The sequence below is a fragment of the Sciurus carolinensis genome, chromosome 7 (genome assembly GCF_902686445.1).
Source record: "Sciurus carolinensis chromosome 7, mSciCar1.2, whole genome shotgun sequence".
Lineage (NCBI taxonomy): Eukaryota > Metazoa > Chordata > Mammalia > Rodentia > Sciuridae > Sciurus > Sciurus carolinensis.
This window is the reverse complement of record NC_062219.1, coordinates 60,993,422-61,019,068: the sequence shown is the minus strand read 5'-3', so window position 1 is coordinate 61,019,068 and position 25,647 is coordinate 60,993,422. Positions and strand designations below refer to the sequence as shown.

Below are 25,647 nucleotides of genomic sequence, written 5' to 3'. Positions count from 1 at the left end.
GAAGGATGGGACATATTAAGAGGACTGAGCCTTGAGTGAAGTTGCAATAGTGAACTTCCTTCCCACATAGATAGTCCCCATAGATCAAAATGAATTCTTTCATTCTATCTTGACAGGAACATTGGTTGGAACCCAGCCCAGTTATCTGTGGCCCAAGAAGGAGCACCAATACTGTATATATAACCTGTCACATCAGTCCAAACAAAATTTCTGGGGCCATGACAGGGCCTTGTCTAGATCAGAGGAGGAAAATAAAGGGAGAAAAGGCAGCAGGTGCCATTTCTGACTTTGTTTCCCTCAGGCTACAATAGGAAATTTTTCTTGTTACCAGAGCCTGGTATTGAGTGCTCAAGAATAGGAAAGAAAAACCAGAATAAGTGTTTTTTCCTACTTGAATTTATCTATTCAAAGACCACATTATGTATTTCATTTCAAAATGTGTTTAGAATCTACCTATTTCTCTCCACATCCATTTATGTAAGCATATTCTGGAGTTCATTTTAGCTGTACAACTACATGTGCAAGTCTCTGTGTTCTAGTCTCCCTTATAATTCATTTCCCAAACTGCAGCAACCAGATAGTATTTTTCCAAGCAAATTGATCTACACCATTCCTCTGTTTAACACTTCCATGGGTTTCCAGTGAATTTTAGGTAAAATTCCAGTATGACTGGCAGAGCATTGACACTCATGCCCTACTGAAATATGCTATGTTCCAGCTACACTAGCCTTTTCTCACTTCTTCACAGGAACAGATTTTCCCAATACTTTGACAATAACCTTTTCTCAGCTTGGAATACCCATTCACATCCTCTTTATGGAGAGCACTTAACTCATCCTTGAAGGTCTCATCTTTAATATTTCTTTCTTCATCCGACTTCCCCATAGTCAAGTAGGTTTCTTATAGTACCCTGTCCTTTTTATTCCTGGCACATATAAAAATGTGTAATTACATATGTTATGTGCAGTGTTTAAAAAGGCTATCTCCCTAGCAAGATTATAATATCTATTAGATGAAAAAAATAATGCTGTATTTTCCACTATTATGTATTAAAGTCTAGCAAAGTGTCTAGCACAAACTATATTCTGAAGAAATATTTATTGATTGTTGGGTGAATAAAGAATCATTATGACAATCATGATATTTCACACAGTATGCTTATTCAAGTAGTTAATGTGTAGTAGCATAAATTTTTACTCTTTCTAACTTTCCTCCAAGTCTCTGACATGGAAACAGAGAAAGCCAGTGATCAAGGAATCAGTGATCTGGGGTTATAGAGTAAAACCCCAGATAAAAGGCACACTGGAATCTGAACTCAGAAAGATGCACATTGCACCAGTAGCAAATTGGGTTCCTACATGGTACAATTTAAAGTCTTACAACTCTTCATTGTGATATTAAAAAATATAAATTATTATCTAGTTATAGATTTTTTTCTTCTTCTTAAACAATTTTATGGTATGGAAATAAACAGAATTGATCCAAATGGGGACAAACAGAAGTTGTTATTCATCCTGTAGAAAGGGAGCCAGCCACCATCACTTCCATTAAACATTCAAAAACAGGCAGAGGAGTGGAAATGTTCTGTTATTTCCTGCTTCAGCATGGTTTCATAATAAAATCAGCTTCTAACTTGTGTATCAGTAGATCATTAGGAAAAATAACTTGAAAATGAAAAGGGGCTAAAAATGGACATTTAATATAGGTTTGTCAATTTCTGTAAAGTTAAGAATTTAGAAATTAGTATTTGTTATATAAATACACAATAATAAAAACTTTACAAATAATACAAATATAAGAAAAAAATTTAAAAACTAATAAATAATTTAAATTAATAAAGCACATATTTTTAAGAGTTCAAATTTTTCACATTTGCCTTTCAAGTGAAACTTCACTTCAACTTTTAAGATCTTTATTTTCTAAATAGTCAGTGCTCATAGACCAGTAGTGTTCCTAGAGCACTTGCCTAACAAGCATGAAGTCCTGGATTTGATCCCCAGCATCTCCAAAACAACAGGAAAAAAAAGAAAAATCACTGCTTATATTTGAACCCAAAGTACATAAACAAATATTAAAAATCTATAAAGTCAAATATTTTGATAAAACATTAAAGAATAATAATTAATTGTAAAATTCTGCCTGCCCAAGTTTACAGGCATATATGTTCCAGAACTGGAACAGTTTCAAAGTGTTTTTTGAAGAATTCTTTTTGTATGAAAAAGCAGTAATTTCTATGGAAATATTTACTATTGAACTTTCTCTTCCCTGTAGACTTCTGTACTGATTAACTCCCTATGAAAAAAATGTCTGAATGGAATTACAGACTTCAAGATTAATCCAAAAACGCACCTAAGATAGGTGAAAGGTATTTCTATAATAGATCTTTAGACACCAGATGCACAGTAGTTTTTATCTTCCTCTCCCAATGGCATTTGATTCATATGTCCTGGTCCCCATGGAAACAGTAACCCTCAACTTTCCCAGAAACTGAGATTTTTCTGCTTTCCCATAGAAAAGCAATGTTAATGGTGATCTCAACTAGTAATCTTTAAACTAGTCAGAAATGTGTTTTTTTCTTTTTAAAAAGCAAAAATACTTCTTGGTCTTCATTCCAGTATAATGTATTTCTATGGAAATGTTAAGCATTTAATTTGTCTAACAGAATTTATCATATGCTCTGTTTCAGAACTATACTAACATTTTCTTACATCAGTGTGTTTGTAGTTATTATTTTGCTTGATCATTTAAAAACTTCAAGATGGTAAAATAATCAAGACATTTATTTTTGGATGATGTTTGTGTTTAGTAACCAATAGGATTGCATTCTTTGAGGGCAAAACGTTTCCTATTTTTGCCCCTAAAAATTTTTAATTTTGGCCTGTCAAATAATACCACATATTGACTTTTGGTTTTCAGTTACTGAATTTGAATTACAATATGCATACTAGCCATAATTGTAATGCATTGATTTGACTTCAAATATAATAAAATACGAATTACATTTTATATTTGGAAAATGATCCTTAATTGAGTGTTATCACATTGTCATTTTTGAGAACACTTAATTCACTGGTTTAAATTTATTTAAAAAAATTAAAACCACCACTGCTCTCTTAACTTTTTAATTCTGTTTATATTGGACTTTGCCCTAAACACAAATAAAAATTCTAAATGTGAAAAATATACATTTATATTAGACATCCCATTCCAGGAGATTATTACTTATATATAGTAATACATAAGTGTATATAATATATAATATTTATTTATTTATTTTTCCCTCATGTTAGCACTGTATTTCTCAAATGATGAAGTCTCAAACCCTGTGAAGACTGCTGGGTATCAGGAAACTGATAACTAAAGTGTTACTTACACTGTCCTTATGGACAATTAATTTCTATACAAAGGCAGCCCAGTTCCAAGACAATTGCACTGTTTTTTGAATTTTCACTAGCAGGCAGCACATAGACCTTGCTATGCAGTATTTCCCGTTTGTCTTTGATAAATCAGGCACGAGACTTAAGTACTCTCATCTAAACAAATAGCCCAATGGAAGTATACAACTATTAAACTTTGATATCAAGGATTATTGAAGAGTAATGCAAATAACTATCTCTAGTTCTTATTTAAATATTCAACATTTGAAGAAGTGAGGAAAAAGAACAGCTCTAAATTTTCATCAACACCTAACAAGAAAACTACGGTATTGAAAAAAAAACTCCATATCCATGTGAAGTTCCATACTGGCTTGAGAAATCTGGTTTGCAGATTATCCAGAAAGAATGGTTATACTTAATAGAAATGGGTTACTTAATGAGTAACCCACTAGTATATATTCAGTCAATTGAAAGGAATATTCATCTTACAAATATAAATCACCACTTAACATATATTCCTTCCTTAGTTTCCATTTTCCAATACTCTGAGCCAGTACTACTAGGAATGCCCTTTCTTCTAAGAGGAAAGTTGAAATACTACATGGAAAACTATACTTCATGTGGTTGGGGCAAACTAATTTCTTGGAAAATACTTTTTAAGCAAACTTATTCTATGATGGAGAATTCACTTTGTTTTGAAACATCTATAATGTGGTTTCTCATGATCACATGGGCCTTCCTAATCTAAAAAAATGTTTCCCTTTTCTCTTTTACACTGTATGTGTATGTGTGTGTTTGTGTGTTGCTGAAGATTGAACCCAGGGTCTCAGGCATACTAAGCTAGTGCTCCCCACTGAACTACAGGCTCAGTCCTACTCTCTTTTATAATGAAAACACTATTGATTTTTTTTCCCATCTACCAACATCCAATAGATATTTTGTTGGTAAATGTCAATAAGACTGTGTAAAGAGAATTTTGATGATTACATTGTGCCAATTACTCTTCTAGAGGAGAATTTAATTTAAATTAGTTGTTAACTTCAAATAAGCTTGGCTTCCTTTTGAACTAATATTTTTCAAGCCTCGCTGGGAATGTTTATTTTACTCCTACTTGAGAAAGTTTCTGGTATTCTTGTCAAACAGATTACTGCTAAAAATTCCACAGAGAATAAGAAACATGTCTTACTGATTCTGCCTATAAAAACCAAGGTGACATTTTTCTTTAGAAGACATGAGAGATGTTAATTTCAGATGAGGTAAACAATTTTGTAGTTTGTGTAAAAACAAAAATATTCTTTAAACATAAATGTGATTTAAGAAATGAAGTTTATACTGAGAAAAAATGTCAACACAAGAATAAATATATGATTAATTACTATGATAAATGAACAATTTAAAAATAATTGTGTAAATGAATGCTTCTTTTACCCAGAAAAAGTAAAACAAAGAAACCAAACAAAACAATTAACAAGCAAAATTGTATATCTGAGAAATAAAAAAAACATAAATTATTTAAATAGACTACCTATAACTTATTCAAATATACATAAAATATAACAGAAAAATGGCAAACACATGGTAAAGGTATGTGGTATAATATTTGAAAACATTATATAAGATATTGAGTTAGAGCTCTTTAGCTTGGTATAGTGTTGCATGCCTGCATCCCAGCTACTCAGGAGATTGAGGCAAGAGAATTGCAAGTCAGAGTCAGCCTCAAGAACTTAAGAGATACCTGGTCTCAAAATAAAAACTAAAAGGGTTAGGGTTATAGCCCTGTGGTTGAGTGCCCCTGGGTTCAATCCTCAGTAACACACACACACACACACACACACACACACACACACACAAATGAGATGGAGTTTGAACAAAACATGGGGGGAAAAATACATGTAGAGAAACAGGAAGAACAAAACATGGAAAATAAATTATGTAAATATGAAATAATAGACACATAATATATGTTCAATATTTACCACATGAATGAATGAAATTGGAAATTGGAAAGTCAACCTAAAAAACCTAAAAGTTTTCAACATGTAACAATTCACTTACATATTCTACTCATTTAGTAAATTCAGTAATAAATTTGATAAATATTTATTGAATTTTTATTAAGAATTTGTGACATGCTTCCTTCCCTTAATGTACTAACATAAATCTAACATAGTAAGATAAGATAAATAAAAATGAATTGCAATTTTAATTCAAAACATGTAAATGTCATTTCTGAGATATGTGAAATAACAGATTTATTTCTCCATATAACCAATGTATTCATAGCTGTCACATAAAGTCCCTAGGATGCCCTGTATTCAAAAGCATTGAGATAAAAGATGAGTAAGTTACAGTCTCTACCCATAGTAAAGTTTTTTTTTTCATTCTTTTTTTTTTTATTGTAAACAAATGGGATACATGATGTTTCTCTGTTTGTACATGGCGTAAAGACATACCATTTGTGTAATCATAAATTTACGTAGGGTAATGTTGTTTGATTCATTCTGTTATTTTTTTCCCTTCCCCCCCACCCCTTCCACCCCTCTTTTCCCTCTATACAGTCCTTCCTTCCTCCATTCTTGCCCCCTCCCTAACCCTAACTCGAACCCTAACACTAACCCCTCCCACCCCCCATTATGTGTCATCATCCACTTATTAGCGATATCATTCGTCCATTGGTTTTTTGAGATTGGCTTATCTCACTTAGCATGATATTCTCCAGTTTCATCCATTTGCCTGCAAATGCCATAATTTTATCATTCTTTATGGCTGAATAATATTCCATTGTATATATATACCACATTTTCTTTATCCATTCATCAATTGAAGGACATCTAGGTTGGTTCCACAATCTGGCTATTGTGAACTGAGCAGCTATGAACATTGATGTGGCTGTATCTCTGTAGTATACTGATTTTAAGTCCTTTGGGTATAGGCCAAGGAGTGGGATAGCTGGGTCAAATGGTGGTTCCATTCCAAGTTTTCTAAGGAGTCTCCACACTGCTTTCCAGAGTGTTTACACTAATTTGCAGCCCCAACAGCAATGTATGAGTGTACCTTTCTCCCCACATCCTCGCCAACACCTGTTGTTGCTTGTATTCTTGATAATCGCCATTCTAATTGGGGTGAGATGGAATCTTAGGGTGGTTTTGATTTGCATTTCTCTTATTACTAGAGATGTTGAACATTTTTCCATATGTTAGTTGATTGCTTGTAGATCTTCTTCTGTGAAGTGTCTATTCATTTCCTTAGCCCATTTGTCAATTGGATTATTTGCATTCTTGGTGTAGAGTTTTTTGAGTTCTTCATAGATTCTGGAGATTAGCGCTCTATCTGAAGTATGATTGGCAAAGATTTTCTCTCACTCTGTAGGCTCTTTCTTCACATTGCTGATAGTTTCCTTTGCTGAGAGAAAGCTTTTTAGTTTGAATCTATCCCAGTTATTAATTCTTGCTTTTATTTCTTGTGTTATGGGAGTCCTGTTGAGGGAGTCTGGTCCTAAGCCGACATGTTGAAGCTCTGGACCTACTTTTTCTTCTATAAGATGCAAGGTCTCTGGTCTGATTCCGAGATCCTTAATCCATTTTGAGTTTAGTTTCGTGCATGGTGAGAGATATGGGTTTAGTTTCATTCTGTTGCATATGGATTTCCAATTCTCCCAGCACCATTTGTTGAAGAGGCTATCTTTTCTCCATTGCATATTTTTGGCCCCTTTGTCTAGTATGAGAAAATTGTATTTATTTGGGTTTGTGTCCATGTCCTCTATTCTGTACCATTGATCCACCTGTCTATTTTGGTACCAATACCATGCCGTTTTTGCTACTATTGCTTTGTAGTAGAGTTGAAGATCTGGTATTGCGATACCCCCTGCTTCACTCTTTCTGCCAAGGATTGCTTTAGCTATTCTGGGTTTTTTATTCTTCCAGATGAATTTCATAATTGCTTGCTCTATTTCTGTAAGGTACATCATTGGGATTTTAATTGGAATTGCATTGAATCTGTATAGCACTTTTGGTAGTATGGCCATTTTGACAATATTAATTCTTCCTATCCAAGAACATGGGAGATCTTTCCATCTTCTAAGGTTTTCTTGAATTTCTTTCTTTAGTGTTCTGTAGTTCTCATTGTAGAGGTCTTTCACCTCTTTTGTGAGATTGATTCCCAAGTATTTTATTTTTTTCGAAGCTATTGTGAATGGGGTAGTTTTCCTGATTTCTCTTTCTGAAGATTCATCGCTGATGTATAAAAATGCCTTAGATTTATGTGCATTGATCTTATATCCCGCTACTTTACTGAATTCACTTATGAGATCTAAAAGTTTTCTGGTGGAATTTCCTGGTTCCTCTAAGTATACAATCATATCATCAGCAAATAGGGATAGTTTGAGTTCTTCTTTTCCTATTCGTATCCCTTTAATTTCTTTGGTCTGTCTAATTGCTCTGGCTAGAGTTTCAAGGACGATATTGAATAGAAGTGGTGAAAGAGGGCATCCCTGCCTTGTTCCAGTTTTTAGAGGGAATGCTTTCAGTTTTTCACCATTTAGAATGATATTAGCCATGGGCTGAGCGTAGATGGCCTTTACAATGTTAAGGAATGTTCCCACTATCCCTATTTTTTCTAGTGTTTTGAGCATGAAGGGGTGCTGTATTTTATCAAATGCTTTTTCTGCATCTATCGAAATAATCATGTGATTCTTGACTTTAAGTCTATTGATATGGTGAATGACATTTATTGATTTCCTGATGTTGAACCAACCTTGCATCCCTGGGATGAAACCCACTTGATCATGGTGCACTATCTTTTTAATATGTTTTTGTATGCGATTTGCTAAAATTTTGTTGAGAATTTTTGCATCAATGTTCATTAAGGATATTGGTCTGAAATTTTCTTTCCTCGATGTGTCTCTGTCTGGTTTAGGTATCAGGGTAATATTGACTTCATAGAATGAGTTTGGGAGGGTTCCCTCCTCTTCTATTTTATGGAATACTTTGAGAAGTATTATATGTTGCCTGCAAGAGACTCACCTCATAGAAAGAGATACCCATAGACTAAAGGTGAAAGGATGGGGAAAGACATACCATGCACACGGACTCAGCAAAAAAGCTGGAGTATCCATCCTCATTTCAGATAATGTGGACTTCAAGCCAATGTTAGTCAGAAGGGATAAAGAAGGACATTTCATACTGCTTAAGGGAAGCATAAATCAGCAAGATATAACAATTATAAACATCTATGCCCCAAACAGTGGCTCAACCATGTATGTTAAACAAATCCTTCTCAATTTTAGAAACCAAATAGACCATAACACAATAATACTAGGTGATTTTAACACGCCTCTCTCACCACTGGACAGATCTTCCAAACAAAAATTGAGCAAAGAAACCATAGATCTCAATAACACAATCAATAATTTAGACTTAACAGACATTTATAGAATATACCATCCAACCAAGTGCGAATACACTTTCTTCTCAGCAGCACATGGATCCTTCTCTAAAATAGACCATATATTATGCCACAAAGCTAATGTTAGCAAATACAAGAAGATAGAGACACTACCTTCTATTTTATCAGATCAGAATGGATTCAAGTTAGAAATAAATGAAAGAGTAAAAAACAGAAACTACTCCAACATCTGGAGATTAAACAATATGCTATTATATGATGAATGGATAACAGAAGATATTAGGAAGGAAATTAAAAAATTCTTAGAGGTAAACGAGAACAAAGAAACTACATATCAAAATCTCTGGGACACTATGAAAGCAGTACTTAGAGGAAGATTTATTTCATGGAGCGCATTTAATAAAAGAAGTAATAAAATAAATGACCTAACACTACAGCTCAAAACCCTAGAAAAAGAAGAACAGACCTACACCAAAAGTAGTAGAAGATAGGAAATAAACTCAGAGCTGAAATCAACGAAATTGAAACAAAAGAAACAATACAAAAAATTGACAAAATAAGTAGTTGGTTCTTCGAAAAAATAAACAAAATTGATAAACCTTTAGCCACACTAACAAAGAGAAGACGAGAGAAAACCCAAATTACTAAAATTCAGAATGAACAAGGAAATATCACAACAGACACGACTGAAATACAAAACATAATTAGAAGCTATTTTGAAAATCTATACTCCAACAAAATAGAAAATTTCGAAGACATCAACAGGTTTCTAGAGACATATGAATTGCCTAAACTGAACGAGGACGACATACACAATTTAAATAGACCAATTTCAAGTAATGAAATAGAAGAAGTCATCAATAGCCTACCAACAAAGAAAAATCCAGGACCAGATGGGTTCTCAGCCGAGTTCTACAAAACCTTTAAAGAAGAGCTCATTCCAATACTTCTCATAGTAAAGTTTTAACTAGCAAGAGATAAGAAACTTGTAAAAAGGTAATGTGATACTTACTGTAATGAAATGATACTTACTGTAATGTCATTGTTTATGAAAGTCCAGTAGGCCATCAGTTGCCAAAGGATGTCCTTCATGCACATTTTGAGGAGTGATTAGGATACATCTTCAAGGTAATCAAAGAGGGAAAAGCATTTTATATCAAGTCTAATATCTAATCAAGAGATGACAACAAATGCTTCAGGAAAACTAAGTTCAGTAAAATCTGTCTTTAGAAAATAGAGAAAAGTATCATTCTGATCAATAAGATAAGAAGTTATGTCTCTGTACATATTAAACAAAGTCAGGATATTTTATTTGCGGAGAATATTTTGCAAAAAATGTTTACAGGTTCATGATGCACATGTGTATAACATGTATCTATATACATATATAAACATGTGAAACACATATACATGTATGAAAAAAGAGAACACTAGCAGATTTCAAAAGAATATCTGCCAACAACACCAAAAACAAATACTAAGGTGCTTTCAGTTTAGTAATTTTAGCAACATTAAATATTAAGAAAAAATCATAAGATGGAGCTCTGAGGAATGAAGTGTAAAACAGACTATGTCTTTATGTTTTCTTAATGTAAGAAGGTCAAAAAATCTTCTGATCTGCAAACGGATAAATGTATGTTGAGTTGCTTTCATAAATAGTCTTATATAAAGAAAAAGAAATGAGAGGTACAAATGGATGAGTAGAATTTCTGACATAAAAGATGTTAAGCAAGATAGTGTTGAGTACCAACTTTAAAATTATATCAAAAGTCACTAATTTTTTCTCAGAGTTCATCCATAATATACAAACCAAAATAAGCAAACAGATAAGTAGTGCTCTCAACACTGATTAAATTAACTAAAACTGAATCAGTATGTATCATAGCAAAATGGATCAAAGAGTGAATTTTTATAGAGAAGTTATTTTAATTTTTAGAGCTCAACACTGGTTTTAGAATGTGATAGTAAATGTTTACACAAAAGTAAAATACCCAATTTATAGACTTAACAGTATAGTATCCTAAAGTATCACAGAGTTATTATCTACCTCCAACCCCAGGATTAGAAAAGAAATAGTGAAGGCTAAACAATATGAAAGGAGCAAGGCTAAATACAAGATTTATGAGGGGGAGAAAGTCCAGACATAAAAATATCCATCAACGAGTAACTATAAGAAAGCCCATACAATGAAAAAATATGTTGAAAGTGAAAATGTAGATAGTAATTGATCAGTAAATGCAAGTTCACAAATATAGGAAGCAAGGCAACCATGAATAATAATAGATAACTAGAAATTTAGGTGAGTAGAATTTATTGGGATAAAAAACTAAATAAATAAAAACCCTACCTAGAGATAACAACATAACTGTAATGAACTTCTAGAACATCATCCAATTTTGTAAGTCAATTATTATAAATAAGTGATGAATTGTTAGAAAGACAGTTGTTTTATGGGAATTTTCATGAACTATAAGGGAGAAGATAACAAGTACAGCATAATTGTTGAAAAGCTATTTGGCAATATGTACTAGCAGTCTTGACAACTCTTATAACTTATGCCCAATAATTCTAATTATATAAATTTGTTTTTAAAATAATAGAATACGTGAGCAGTTATTTATAAACAAAAATGTTTACAAAAGTCCTTCATATGACAATGATAGTTAAATCATGATATGTTCATATGAATTTCATAATGTATAGTCATTAAAATTAGGCCATTTGATTAATTTTTAATGCCAGGAGAAAATGCTCAGAATAGAGTACAAACAGGATTTATTTAATAATTATCATAATTTTTATAGTATACATATAAACACACTATGTTGACATTTAATGTTTTTATTACTACATCATAGTTATATAGTTATATATAATATTGGGGTTTATATTTACATAATCACACAAGCATGGAATGTAATTCATTCTACTTTTATCCTCATTATTTCCCTTTTACCCTCCTTCTTTTCTCCCTGTTTCCCTTCCTCAACTCCACTGGTCTTCCTTCTATTTGCTTTTTTAAAAAAAAATTAGTGCTTTATAGATATACACAAAGGTAAAATTCACTGTGGTATATTCATATGTGTACACAGCATAAATTTGTCAGTTTCATTCCACTTTTCCTCTCTTTTCTAGTCCCTCCTCCCTCCCAATCAATTCCCTTCCTCTGCTCCACTAATCTCTCTTCTATTTTCATGGGCTCACCCCCTCCCACACCCACCATTTTGTTCCTTATTTTGGTCTACCTTCTGTATATGAAAGAAAACATTTAACCCTTGACTTTCTGAGTCTGGCTGATTTCACTTAGCATCATGTTCTTCAGTTCCATTCATTTACATGCAAATACCATAAATTCATTCTTCCTTATGGCTGAGTAAAATTCCATTGTGTATACTACCACTTATCTTGATCCATTCATCTGTTGACAGACACCTTGACGGGTTTCATAACTTGGCTATTGTGAGTTGCACTGCTATAAACACTGATGTACCTGTATCATTATAGTAGGTTGATTTTAGTTCTTTTGGATAAATATGTTGACATTAAAAATGTAGTAGTCATAAAACCTGTATGAGATTAATGATTTCCCCATTTCCCCATCAGTAAATGAGAAAATTGAAGAACAGATAAGTCACCTGACAGCATCTGGGTGACTACAGTTGTACCCAGGAGTCAGTCTGATACTCTTGCAGAAAGGAGACCATTAACTGCTAGGTTATGATGGAAACCACTGAAGGAACAAACATGGAAAGATAAAAGGTTGGAAGAAAGCGCACTAAGGCATTAGCTATGATTAACTCTGGGTAATACACTTTAAATTAATTTCTTTTTATATCATTTTTGTAACTTCATAATTTAAGGATTATAAACATACACTTATGACAAGAAGAAAACAATTCAGAGTGAGTCAGAACATAAAATAAAAATGAAACAAACCATAATTTTATATAGTTTTTTTATACATTGAGATTACTTTCATATTTTGTATCTAATTTAATTATTATAATTGGGGTGATCTTATAATTTATTATTTGAACTATGACATTTCTATTTGTACAAGAGTGTGTTACTAACAATTATATTAGTAAGAAATTTGTAAACCTGAAGTGTTGTGCAGGACAAGATGCAGAGTCACCATACATAAACAAATTTTCTGAGGTCAGCAGTACATAGATATATTAAACTCATTTCAAAACTGAAAAGTTAAAAAAAGACTTAAAAGAATTGATCAAGGGTTGGGGATATAGCTCAGTGGTGAAGTGTCTGCTTAGGATACACAAGGCTCTGGGACCTATATGCAGTATCTTAAAAAAAAATCTGAGTAAGTCATATAATAAAATAGTATTTCTGAATATAGGAAAATGAAGAAACAAATTACTGAATTTGTGCATGTTTCTTGTCATTGAACTTTTAAGAAAAATCAAAAATACTGGTTGGGTGGCTGGCTGTTTCTTTAATTCAAAACATACTGGGTACTATTAGGAATCCAAGTAAAGGAATACACAAAATTCTGTTTGATTTAATATCTTAAAGTCACTGAAATTTCTGAAACTTCTTAGTATTATACCAAGAAACCTAAGATGTACATAAGGTATTAACTGTGGTTATAGGAAATTATGGATTCATATGACAGGCTTTTGAGCTTCAGCTCTTCCATACAAATAGTACTAAAAAGAGAACTGACAATGAACGAAACTAGACAAGTATGGTGATGAGTGAACTAAATTATTTAGCAAGCTAAGTTATTTTTTATAAAAGTAATCATGTAGGGTGTCACTAAGTGAAACAAAATACTTTGTATTAGTGGCTTTCAACGTTGAAAACATATTGATCATGCTTGAAGGTGTAGTTAGGTAGATGACAGTGGACAAATGATGTTTGCCAGTGCTTTGGCTGGTAGAATTATACAGCTGAATAACCTAGTTATTTAGTCAATCATGAATAAAGGAAAAAAAATAAAATCCAAGGGAAGGAATGAGTGGTAGGTATTAATTATCAACCAGGGATAGAAAAGCAGCAGTCACTGCAAAATGCCATCTGTGGATGTGTCTTGTTTAGCCAACAGAGTGCCTTTAATGATTTGGAACTTGAAACCCTTCAGCAGATTAGTAGTCATCTAAGTTTGCAACTCTCCATCTATTCCCACCTAGGTCTCCAGCAGGGTCCTTGAAAAGAAATACTGTTAGGGTTAGATAGAGAAAATATGTTCTAGTGTTGTGCATGGTGGCTACAGTTCACAACAATTTATTGTATGCTTTCTGTTTGATGCAAATATCAGAAATGCACAATGTCTAAAAGCAAGAAGATTGTTAATATGACAACATATGCAAGAGAATTTTTACGATATCACTAAAAAGACTTTGACTCCCTTATATAGTTAAATGCATTCTTGAAAAATATAGTAGTTTGCACTTACATACACCTATTAGAATGACGTGTCTAACCTTCTTTCAATTAACAGAAATTATTGATATTTCTACTTTTATGCTTCTATTAAGGGAAAGCAGATTTCTCAATAGTTGACTGAGAAAGTCACTCAAATGGAAAAGAGATCCAAAAAGGTAGATATGATGAAATATAATAAAAATAAAGAATCTTAATATTTATATGGGTGTTTATGTTAATAAGAACTTTGCCTATTTAGGTAGACTGGAATAATACTTGCTAAATCAACATCACATTAAAATAACTTAATTTATATATAAAAGGTTTATTGTAAAGGTAAATTAATAGTTTTCTTTCCTTTGAGGAAAAGAAGTTGTGTAGTTGGTTAGGGTAGTATGGAAGGCAAATTTCATTATTGCTAACTCACAGGTTTTACAGGAAAGGAAAAAGAACTACAGATTTCATAAAGAAGCTTTATAACTAAAAAATGTAATTGATAATTTATACTTTACAGACATATATAGAATATTTCATCCATCGATGACTGAATACACTTTCTTCTCAGCAGCACATGAATCCTTCTCTAATATAGACCATGTTATGCAAGCTATCACATATATTGGCGTGCAATTGTAATATTACCTTAATATATTTATTTTGATAGCTCTCTTTCCATTGATATTAATTTTTGTGTTGTTGATTTTTTTCTTAGACTTGTTTGATTTTTATCAACTTTTAGCTGAATTATTTCTTCTCTATTTCATATATTCCAGCTCCTACTCTTAGTTTTTTCTTCCTACCACCTAATTTGAAAATGATTCGATTGTTAATCTAGTTTCTTCCTAATACAAGTACTTTAAGTTATAAATGCTCATCTGAGTACAGTTTCATCCCAGAGATTCTGATATTTTAAGCTTTTATTATCACTTAGTTCAAAGCACTAGTTATTTTCTTGTGCTTTCTTCCTTGACCTATGAGATATTTATAAATGTGCCATTTAATTTTGAAGAAGTTGACATGTGGGAGTGGGGTTCTATGTATCTTAAGGTGATAGATTTCTAATGTAATAAATCTTGCAGGAAACACAGTTCACATCATTTCAAATTTAAAAAAAAAGTAAAGGAATGCCTTTTATATTGATTATATTAGTTACGTACTTGTCAAAACATGTCAAAACTGATCACATTACAAAAAAAAAAAAAAAAAAAACAGAAAGAAAGTGCTAGGATTGTAGATCAATGGTAAAGGACCCGTGGATTCAATTGCCAGTACAAAATAATGTTTGCCAGAGCAAAAGAGTTAGCTACTTGCATTGGGTGGAAGTCAGAGGACAGCTGGGGAGAGGGAAAGCTATGAAGTAAACAAAGCATAACCTTGAGGGGCACCATTGCCTGGAGGCTGTAGGCTCAGGACACTAGAGATGGCTATCAACCAGCGATGCATCCTATATGACTGGTTATGGGTGTGTATTTGACTTTCTTTGGTTAGTTTGAGTTGGAAGCCAAGGAAAAAGGAAAGTTGCTGTCATTGTCTGACTGGTTTGGACTATTTGATGCAGAAGTCTATAGTTCCCAGGATTGGTTTCTGTAGAGGTTGTGGGTCAGACACAGCTGAGCTTGTCAGTAACAAATGCATGCTGACTTGTGAGTGAACTGAGTAGCAATGCCACTTTAGAGCAGGGTCAAAGGATTTATGTCAGTCTTCTTTACGGTATTCAAGGTGACACCCACTGTTTTATACGTATTGATTGATCAAATTTAAAAATCTGAAGTGAGAACCATACAATATAAAATAATTAAACTTTTTGTTGGTGGTACTGGTGGATGAACCTGGGTTGCTCTACCCCTAAGATACATTCCCAACACTTTTTATTTTATTTTCAGACAGATTCTCACTAAAATTGCCCAGATTGGCCTTGAACTTGAGATACTCTTATCTTAGATTCCTGAGTAGATGGGATTATAGGCATGTGCCACCATGCCTGACAAACCTAACAGTTTAAAGGTGAACAAACTGGTGGCATTTAATACAGTCATGATGTGGAACCACCAACCCTGTCTAGTTCCAAACATTTCCACCAACCCACAAAGAAATTCTTTACATATTAAGAAGGTACTTCCTATTCTTTCCTTCTCAGACCCCATGGGAACCAGCAATCTTAATTTATGTCACAATAGATTTGTCTAATGTAAACATTTAATGTAAATGGAATGATAAAATTAAAAAAAACCTACTTATTTAATATCTTCCTTTGTCCTTGTTCTCCTTTAACGATGTTTGTTGTTATAGGATAGGACAACAGTGTGTGTGCCAATAGACCCACAATCTGTGCATTCTGTGATATCCTCTACTTATGTTTCTTCCCAAAGGATTGTATGTGCATCTTATATGCTGGTTCAGTGAGTATGAAATGCCTGTACACATAGTATAGGTTGGGCGAGGTGGTGCACACATGCAATCCCAGCTACTTGGGATGCTGAAGTAGAAGGATTACAAATTTGAGATCAGTCTTGACTGCTTAGAGAGAACCTTTCTCAAAATAAAAAAATATATATATATATAAAGGTTGGGAATGTAGCTCAGTGGTAGAACTTGGTTCAATCCCCAGCATTATACATTATACACACAAAGAAGGAAAAGAAAGAAGGAAAGAAGAAAATGAGTATATCGCCTATTCTATAAGAAAATATTAGTTCAATTAAAATGCATATTAAATAGAATATAGGAGTAAGTATTGATAAGAGTTATATAGATGAGACTGCTATAATCTCCTTTTCTGAGAGTATTTTAAAAACTGCATAGGTATGTTTTTAAAAGCTCCAAAGATAATTCTGGTTATGGCTTTGCCCTCCTGGGGGTAATGGAGAATACTAGTCAATTCCTTCCTTAAGCCTGCCTTTACCTATTAATTTATCCTGGATCTTTAGGTTTTACTCTGTCTTTTAGCATTGTTCCTATAATATGGCATGCTGTCTTTATAAAGAGAGGATGAGATAGATCCTTTATACTAAAAGATATACCCTGTTCATGTGTTTTAGCCCGCTATCAAGGTATCATCAAATGTGGTTTATCTTGGTGAATGAAAGTTTGAATAGAAAATTAAGCTCCCACACCGACTATAGTGGTGCAGTGGATCATTTTGTTCTTTAATGTCACACTTCACTGGACACACTTCACAGAGTAGTGAATCATGCTTAAAACAAGCTGCTTTACTTTAACGACAGGAGATAATGCAGCAGAGGTGAATAATAAGTGTTAGCAGTCTTAACTTTCTCTGCAGTTCTCTCTCTCAGGTGCCTGATGGACAATTTACAAAGTACATATGCTATTTTATAGATTGGAACTTGGGATCCTGCCAGTGGCCTGAATATGACAGAAAGTCAAAAGGGAAAACCAGCTAACATCACAGATTCCTTGTCTAATCGTTCTTTGATTGTTACCACAATTTTGGTAAGTATTTGTTTTTCCATTATTTGTAGATAAATGTATATACATATGTAAGTGGAGAGAAAGGAACTTTATAACTGGAATACTAATGAACCTAATGCAACCTATTTTATAGTTATTTATTAATTATTGTGTAACATACAAGTCAATGTTAATTTAGTCACAATGTTATTTGGTTAATCTTCAATGATGTAAATTACATTAATATTGGGATGTTTATACTGATTTATAATACAACTTCATGTCTTACTAGGAATCTAAATTTTTACAAAATAAATTACTATTGAAGAATTATCAATGTTAAGATTTAAAAAATACAGACATGCAGAAGTATAAATATAATTAAATGAGGAGCAAAACATAAGCTTTATGGCTTCTTATTTCCTGTGAATTTATTTCAAGGGACATAGCATTTATTTTTCAGTGTTTTTCTCATTATAATTATTCCTTAACCTTGCTTTCGATTTCATTGTTTTCAGCCTGGAGAATCACTCTACTTTACTAATCTCTCTAATGAAATCAAATGGCAAATACTTTTTTAGACCAGAAATATTTTCGCCACCAACTTAATTAAATGAATACTGATCAGCTAGATAATTTTACTTCTGTTATAATTGTATATTTTAATGAACTCACACAGTAATGGTCACTTATGCCATTCGTAAAAGGGAATTTTACTTTTAGGATAAACAAAGAACTCTTCTATTATTTAGTCAGTGTATTTGTTTCCCCAGGTAGTGAGAAGAATATGAGGTTAGTGTCGGGAGCAACCTGCTACAAACATATAGCATTTATATAATTTCTAAATTTGATTTACAATGGTGAATCAAGCCAGGAAAAATCCATATTATTGTCCTTTTAGTAACAAAAAAGGATGTCAGAGCTGTAGACAAATCAAAATAGAATAGGTTTCATTAAAGGCTTTCATAATGAAGTAAAGCTAATAATCCTGAAATGACAGTGATAAAAGTCATGATATTTTCAAATAGCTCTGTTGCTAAGAACCTCAGAATACTTGCTTCCTATGTATCACATACAAAATTCCAAGGCCCTCTTTAACTTAATTTGAGACCTCCCTTTCTTTTCAAAGATAACAGTTGTAACCACCAACCCAGCTCTGTTCTTTAGTCAAAATATTTTCACAAGGCTATAGAACATCTTATTTCTTGTCCATCAACCATTACATTCTTGATTTCATTACCTCCTGCTTGGACCTTTTCAGTAATCATAAATCTAACCCTTTGGCTTAATGACTTACCCTTTCCAGTGCATCCCAGACCTCTGTGTAAAAAATTATTTCTGTCATTTCTTTGCTTACATGATTATACAAATTTTTAGAGAATCCATATGAACCATTAAAAACCCCAAATTTTATCTTTAATGTTCAAGATTTTCTATGGTCTTTCTTCTCCCACCTTGTGTCTTCTTTGTCCTTATAGGAGGTCAGTGTTTAATTGAGGTGGGACAACCTGTTGTCCTACTACTGTGATTATGTAGGCAATTTTCTTTCTCTGCTATATGTTCTTCTCCATTTCTGAGATGTTATAGTATTTGGCAGTAGTGTATATGATTTAGAATTAATATTTAGCTATTTAACTATTTCTTGTGTGCATTATTTTTCCCAAACATCATTAAAAAATCCTTAGAGACATAGAATTTGACTGTGTCTTCTATTTTTATGCCACATGTGCCTTCACAGGCAGAATAAGGAATGTTGTGCAGAGAACATCTATAGCCCTTAATAGTCTCTATTCTTTTTTCACTATTCTCCCTGAAACAACCAAATTCCCAAATATATCATTTATTTTATGCCTCCAAATATTTGCTTGGCTCTTCTTTATTTCTATTGTGTAAATGTTCTTCATCTTCCCAAATTCATTTCAAATGAGATCTGTGCCATGAAACTCTTTGATCTCTTCTTTAGCTAACTATGTTGCAGAGGGATGTAGGTGTGTTTTACCTGTCATAATATTCCATTGTGGCGCTTACCATGCATTTTTTATTTTAGAAAATTTTTGCAAGTATGAGACTCCATTTGACATATAAGCTATACAAGGGTCATTAATCAAATTTCATACTTTTTTGATTTTTCCATTTCAGAGAAAAGTATCTTAATTATCACAATCAATAAATATTTATCAAATTAAATTAAGTGAATGAAAAAGTAAAGAAAATAAAAAAACCTTTAAGTGACTATATTTAAATCTTTTTCAAGTGTGCAGGTTATTACGATTTTCTAGTTCAAACAAAGCAGGTGATTAATATTATCCATGTAGTTTCTGAATCTTGCTTAGTTATTCAGAATTGTTTTATAAAAAGTATTCAGATATTTTTCTCAATCATAAGCAATTTTACATCTATCTGTAAACAAGTAGTGTTTTAGATTTATATGAGGGGCAGGCATAAAACTTTAGGAAAAGTACTGCTATTCCAAACATACTTTATACTGTTTGAAGTAGTATTTCTAGACTCTAGGCCTCAGATATCTTCATTTTTTAAGGTTTCACAGGTAATCTGTAAGTATGGTTGAGAACTACTACTTAGATTATTACTCCTTATAGTTTAATGTTAGGGAAACCATCAAATATGTACTATACTTACAATATTTAAGTAGGTATATGTATATAAGAAGTCACTATTTTCAAATTTCTTAGTTGAAAAAGTTATTTTTCTGAATGTGCTTTTAAGTGTCCAAAGTCAAGAAAAAGAATAAACTTGAAGGGATTGCTTACCTTATTTATATAAACATTATACATGATGTAATTTATTAGTATCTCATTTATATGTTATGGAGAGGTTATGATCATTTAATTACTGTTATAGTTATTTTGTCCTGTTCTCTTTTAGTAAATCTTAGAGGAAAGTGTGGCTATTATGCTTAATGACATTTCTCCCAAAGTTCCTATCATGTAAAGAAGACACAAAGAGAAGTTCAACTATGATTCTTATTTAACATTTTTATAAAGTGTCTTTAAAAACCTGTAAGATGTTCTGGAATTTAGATTATCTGTGAACCAATCATGATCAGCTCTATTTGTCATGAACTATATTCATTCGTTCATTCATTTCATTTAATCCCCAATTCTTTTATTGAACAAAAATACATTGAATGATGATAATATCCCAGGGATTGTGATAAAAGCTTTGTCTTATGAACAAAATAGATATTGTTTTTGCCCTATGGAACTTGGATAATGGCAAGGATTCATATGGATAATTACAAACACACACACACACACACACACACACACACACACACATACACACACACACACACTCACAGAGCTGTGATTAAGATTCAGGAGAAAAATACATAATGAGATGGCTTGGTTTACAGGATGATAGTTACACAGTGGGTCAAGAGTGAAAAGGTAGAATCCTAGCAGAAGAATAGGCAGTAGAGATCCAATGTTTGGAAAAGAATTTGCAAAGGGAAATAAAGGAAAAGGAGAGTGCTAGGCAGCGAGAATAGCATATGCTGAGTGTCTAATGCAGGAAATGTCTTGGGAAATCTGCAAAACTGAAAGAACACGATGACCAGTGCCAGTGCATTGGTCTGCTTCTCAGTTTCATCCAGTATGAATATCTGAATAGGGTTCATTACCAATAGTAATAGCAAACATTTATTGCAAGTCTGCTGTGTGTTAGCCATAGTTAAGAGGGCTACCCATGCATTTATTTAATCTTTATAATAACCTCATTGAGGTAAATATCATTATTCATATCACTATACTGGTAAGAAAGCCAATGTCTAGATTTTCTAAGTAACCTACTCATGCTCACACAACTGGAAAGTAAAGTAGCAGGGTGTTCTCCAATCTGGTTAGGCACCTTGAGCTACTGGTACTGAATGAAATTTATCTTGGTTCACTATGGAAATGTCTAACACCTACAGTTTAGAAACAGAATAGAATCTTGATTGAGAATTCTTCACTTAAAGCAATGTATCTCATTAAGAAGTCCCACATATGCTAGAGCACTGTGATGTGCTTCTGGGTGTACCCCTAAATATCTAGACATTTTACTTTACAGAGGCTAGCATTTAGCCTACTTTTGTTTGGATGTGTGGGATTTCTAGTTTCTGTGCTTGCCTAACTTAGCATTTCTTTTCTTTCAACTTTTTAAAATCATAATCTTGGATTGTCCTAGGCAAATAAAAGAGTATTGGAGCTTATGTCATTTTTATCTCTTTAGAATTGGGATTAAAAATTGGAGTTGTTCATTAGGTTAGAGGGAGAAGAACAAAGGGAAGAAGGAGGGACGAACAAGGGAAAATCCTGGGGAGTGAAATTGATCACATTGTGTTACATGCATTCACAACTATGCAACAATGAAACCCACTATATTTTTTAATTAATTTGCATCAATGAGATAACTTAAAGAAGAATTGAGATTGTTTACAAATAGTTTTGCTCCACCTCAACAACACCACCTAGACCCAACACACTGGCTATAGCACATAGTTACATTATGGAGGGGTTTCATTTTAGCAAGCACCAAGTGTTGTTTTAAATGTTTAATTTTTTTAAGTTTTGATTTGGAGATTTATGAATCTTCCTGTACAATTCTACACCTAAAATTCAGTTTCTACTCATGCTCTCTCCTTAATGTTTAGTTTCTCTGCTTTGCATTTTCAGTCTTTGAATTTCAGTTCAACTGTGGTTAAAATTCCTTTGTTTCTTGTATTTAGTATTTTCAATGAAACTAAAATTATCAACCTTACAACCATTTCTTCACTCAAGAAACATTTTATTGTTCAGAGTTTCTTGAAACACGAGTTTCTAATTGCCAAAAATAACAAAAATTCTAATTCTGAGCAAGGTAGAGAGAGCTTTGAAAGAATGACATGTGGTAACTTTACTTTATGACTGGATCCTATTTCTGTGTAGATCCACTAGCTTGGAGAAGTATTAGATGACTGAATACTTATTAAGGTTCATGTAGAGAATATCTGTTTTCCCTCAGAGTTCTTGGTTTTCAATAGATTTTTTTCAGTCCTATCTAAATATGTTGAGTGCTTCCCACTGTGCTGCTTCTGTATAATAATTGATTTTTGTCCATCAAAAGATTACTAGCATTTAAATGCCACTGTGCATGTCTTTCCTTTCATGACTTGCAGCACTGGGGTACACAAATAACTATGCATTGGAATTATGCATTTGCCTTTTCAGAATGCATTTATTCTCAAGGAGGTTCTTTCTTCCCAGTTGCTCAATGAATTTAACAAATGTGCCTGCACCTGCAACTGAGTCTGTCTTTTTTTTCCCCCCAACACTCTGTGGAGGGTTGTGGATCACAGCATCTAGTTTTCTTTTATAGGCTTGTAAAGATTTTTTTTTTTTTTTTTTTGGTCACAGTCACTGACACAGAGGCTTATCTAGGAACAAACTCCCAAGGACAATAGAAGAGTTCACAGTACAAAAGAAAGAAGTGACCAAATCATCCCCTAAATGGTTCTGCAGCTTCTACCATAATATCAACAAAAGCAGATTTCTAGGCTTCAAATCTGCCACCACAATGAGTTTTTCTCTGATTCTTCTCCTCCCATTGTCATTGAAGGACTTTCAAGCGTTTAGTTCTTAAGAGAGTAGCATCGTATTGGGGCTCAGAAACCCAGACACTGCAGCTTCACAAAGAAAAAAAAAATTTATTCTCAGTAACGTCTACACCATTCCTAAGCAGTTTGAAACATGTATTATGGAAACAAAGAGATCAAAATAATTTAAGAAAGACACAGTGGATATGCATATTTAAGTACTGCTTACATATTAACTTCTGACTTTCGAGGGACTTGCCCAAACTGAAAGTTTTCTCAAACTACATTTGCAAGCGGTTGTTCAAAGGCAACCAGACCCTCTCTTACAGCATTTTTAACTCTCTTTCACAGATTATGCTAGCACCACATTTCTTCTTTTCATTCTTACTCTTAGCTCATTTTATTTTATTTTTTATTTTCTCAGCTAGATAAATTATAAAAACTATTGGTAGAACTATAGAAAAACAGAAAGAGTAGAGAAAGCAAGCTGTGAGTTTTGATATTATCATGAATAAAATGAAAACATTAAAAAAAATCTTCATCACAGTAGCAAATTTAAAATAGAATTAACAAAGAAAGGTTAGGAAACCAAGGTGTATTTTTGTGTATATAGTAAAATCTGAGGTGCTGTTCACTTATAGGGTTTTAAAAATTAAGAGATAGGATTTTTAAAATTTTACTTAATTACACATCAAAACTCACAGCTTGCTTCCTTTACACTTCACTTTTTTCTACTACCATCAATAATTTTATGAATATGGTTTGTTTAAGGGTAATACTGAGTGGGGTTTATTGGTGGAGTCCATTGAAAGGCATTGTACTTAGGGGAAAAAAGAGAGGAAACATTGAAACACCAGGAATGAGGAGTTTGGGGGATGGGATAAATGGGATCAAAAACTATGAAAAATTTGGTTGAGGACCTACAGGTTAAAGACCCAGAGGCAGGGGTGTTAGCATTGCCAAGTGTGGTGGGGATGTTGGAAAAGGAACAATGAGCTCTGCTTAGTCAGCTCTGAATGTAGTTGTTGGCAATAACATTTGTGCTGTCAAATCTTGATTTTTTCATGTGAGGGGATAGTAAATTAGATTCAGAGATGAAATACAGTTTAGAGATTAGCTAATAGGTGCAGTCTCCTTTCCCATCAAACCTTTTACTGGAACAGCAGTGAAATGGCACCTTTGATTGATTCGAGCTTTGCTTTTTCTCTCATTGTTCTCCTTCACTTTTGAATTAAGCTAATGAAAAATCAATAGTTAAAATACAAATATCAGCAGAAACAAAGTAACAACCAAGATCTTCCATCTAACGTGATTATGCAGTCAAGTGGAGAAGTTTAATAGCACACCACGTTTTGCTAAAACATGACAAATTTTTCTTTACACAAAACTAGAAAAACTCTTGTCCTAGTCTCTTGAAAGTTGAGTTCAACTGCATTGCACAATCATTATTTCTATAGAATTCTGGGCAATTTCCAGTGAATAAATATTGCTTTTCAGGGAGAAAGATATTCTTCCCACCTTCCCAAATCCCAACAGATTTTCTACAGTTGTAAAGTAAAAACAGAAACTTTTCCTAGAATGATAGTTAAAGGCAACAAAGACTTAGATTTTTTTAAACATGTTATTCACATTCTCTGAAAGTTATTCTTTTAGAAGGAAGTGAGCACAGTTTGAGACAACAAGAATATAATTATGCTACAGGGTTTACTGAAGGATTTTTAGGTATGTTGCAGAATCATTTACAAGAAAGAATGCCTTTGCTTACTGGACTTGCAAAAAATAAAAAAGAATTTTTCTAGTTTGCCACAAAATATACTTGCATTTTGTAGGAAATGATATTTAAAAAGTAAATAATAAATATAGGTTATGAAAATCTTATTGAAGAAAAATGTTGCTGTACTGACCTGTCATATGATTAAGTTATTTAAAACAACCCCCAGATTATGATAGTTACTCATTTTCTGCCCAGACTGTCCATGTAAATTGCCTTTTTAGTAGTAATATCTTGAGATATTACTCTGGGGTTTGTTCTTCAGGCAAGAAAACAGTACATGAGCCCATGCGCAAACTCTTCATCAGTAGTTTTTGAGTCTCATAAATCAGTATTCCTTAGTGTTGCTTTTTCTTGAAAACATTAAGCTGTCCTGATGGTGGCTGGGAGGACTTTTCACTTGTTCCTCCTGGTATTCTCACTTCCCATTGTGATAACCTGTAGTGCACCATGGGTTTCTGATGTGAATGCTAATTAGGGATGGCAGAATTCAAATTTTAGGAGTCCTGGTGAATAAAAGCAAATTCAAAGGCCAGGATTCAAACAATTCCAGGCCTGCACTTAGCTCTACAGTAGTAAAAGCACATTATTTGTTGGAATGACAGAGGTCAAAAAATACCAAAAAAGAAATAATAGTGTTCCATTAATAAAGAATAACCATCAACTGTTGTGATCATTTGTACTTATACATGGCTTCTCCTCATTGGCCATTTCTCATGACTACACAC

The 25,647-nt window shown here is 33.0% G+C and overlaps 1 protein-coding gene across 6 annotated transcripts in view; it reads left to right on the top strand.

The window, feature by feature from the left end:
- Grik2 (glutamate ionotropic receptor kainate type subunit 2) overlaps positions 1 to 25,647 on the top strand; it is a 643,508-nt gene that overhangs the window by 362,416 nt on the left and 255,445 nt on the right. For all 6 annotated transcript variants that reach the window (XM_047557542.1, XM_047557541.1, XM_047557544.1 and 3 more), the window contains exon 10: positions 17,502 to 17,615. In XM_047557542.1, coding sequence (XP_047413498.1) covers positions 17,502 to 17,615 — 114 coding nt within the window. The remainder of the gene's footprint in view (positions 1 to 17,501; positions 17,616 to 25,647) is intronic.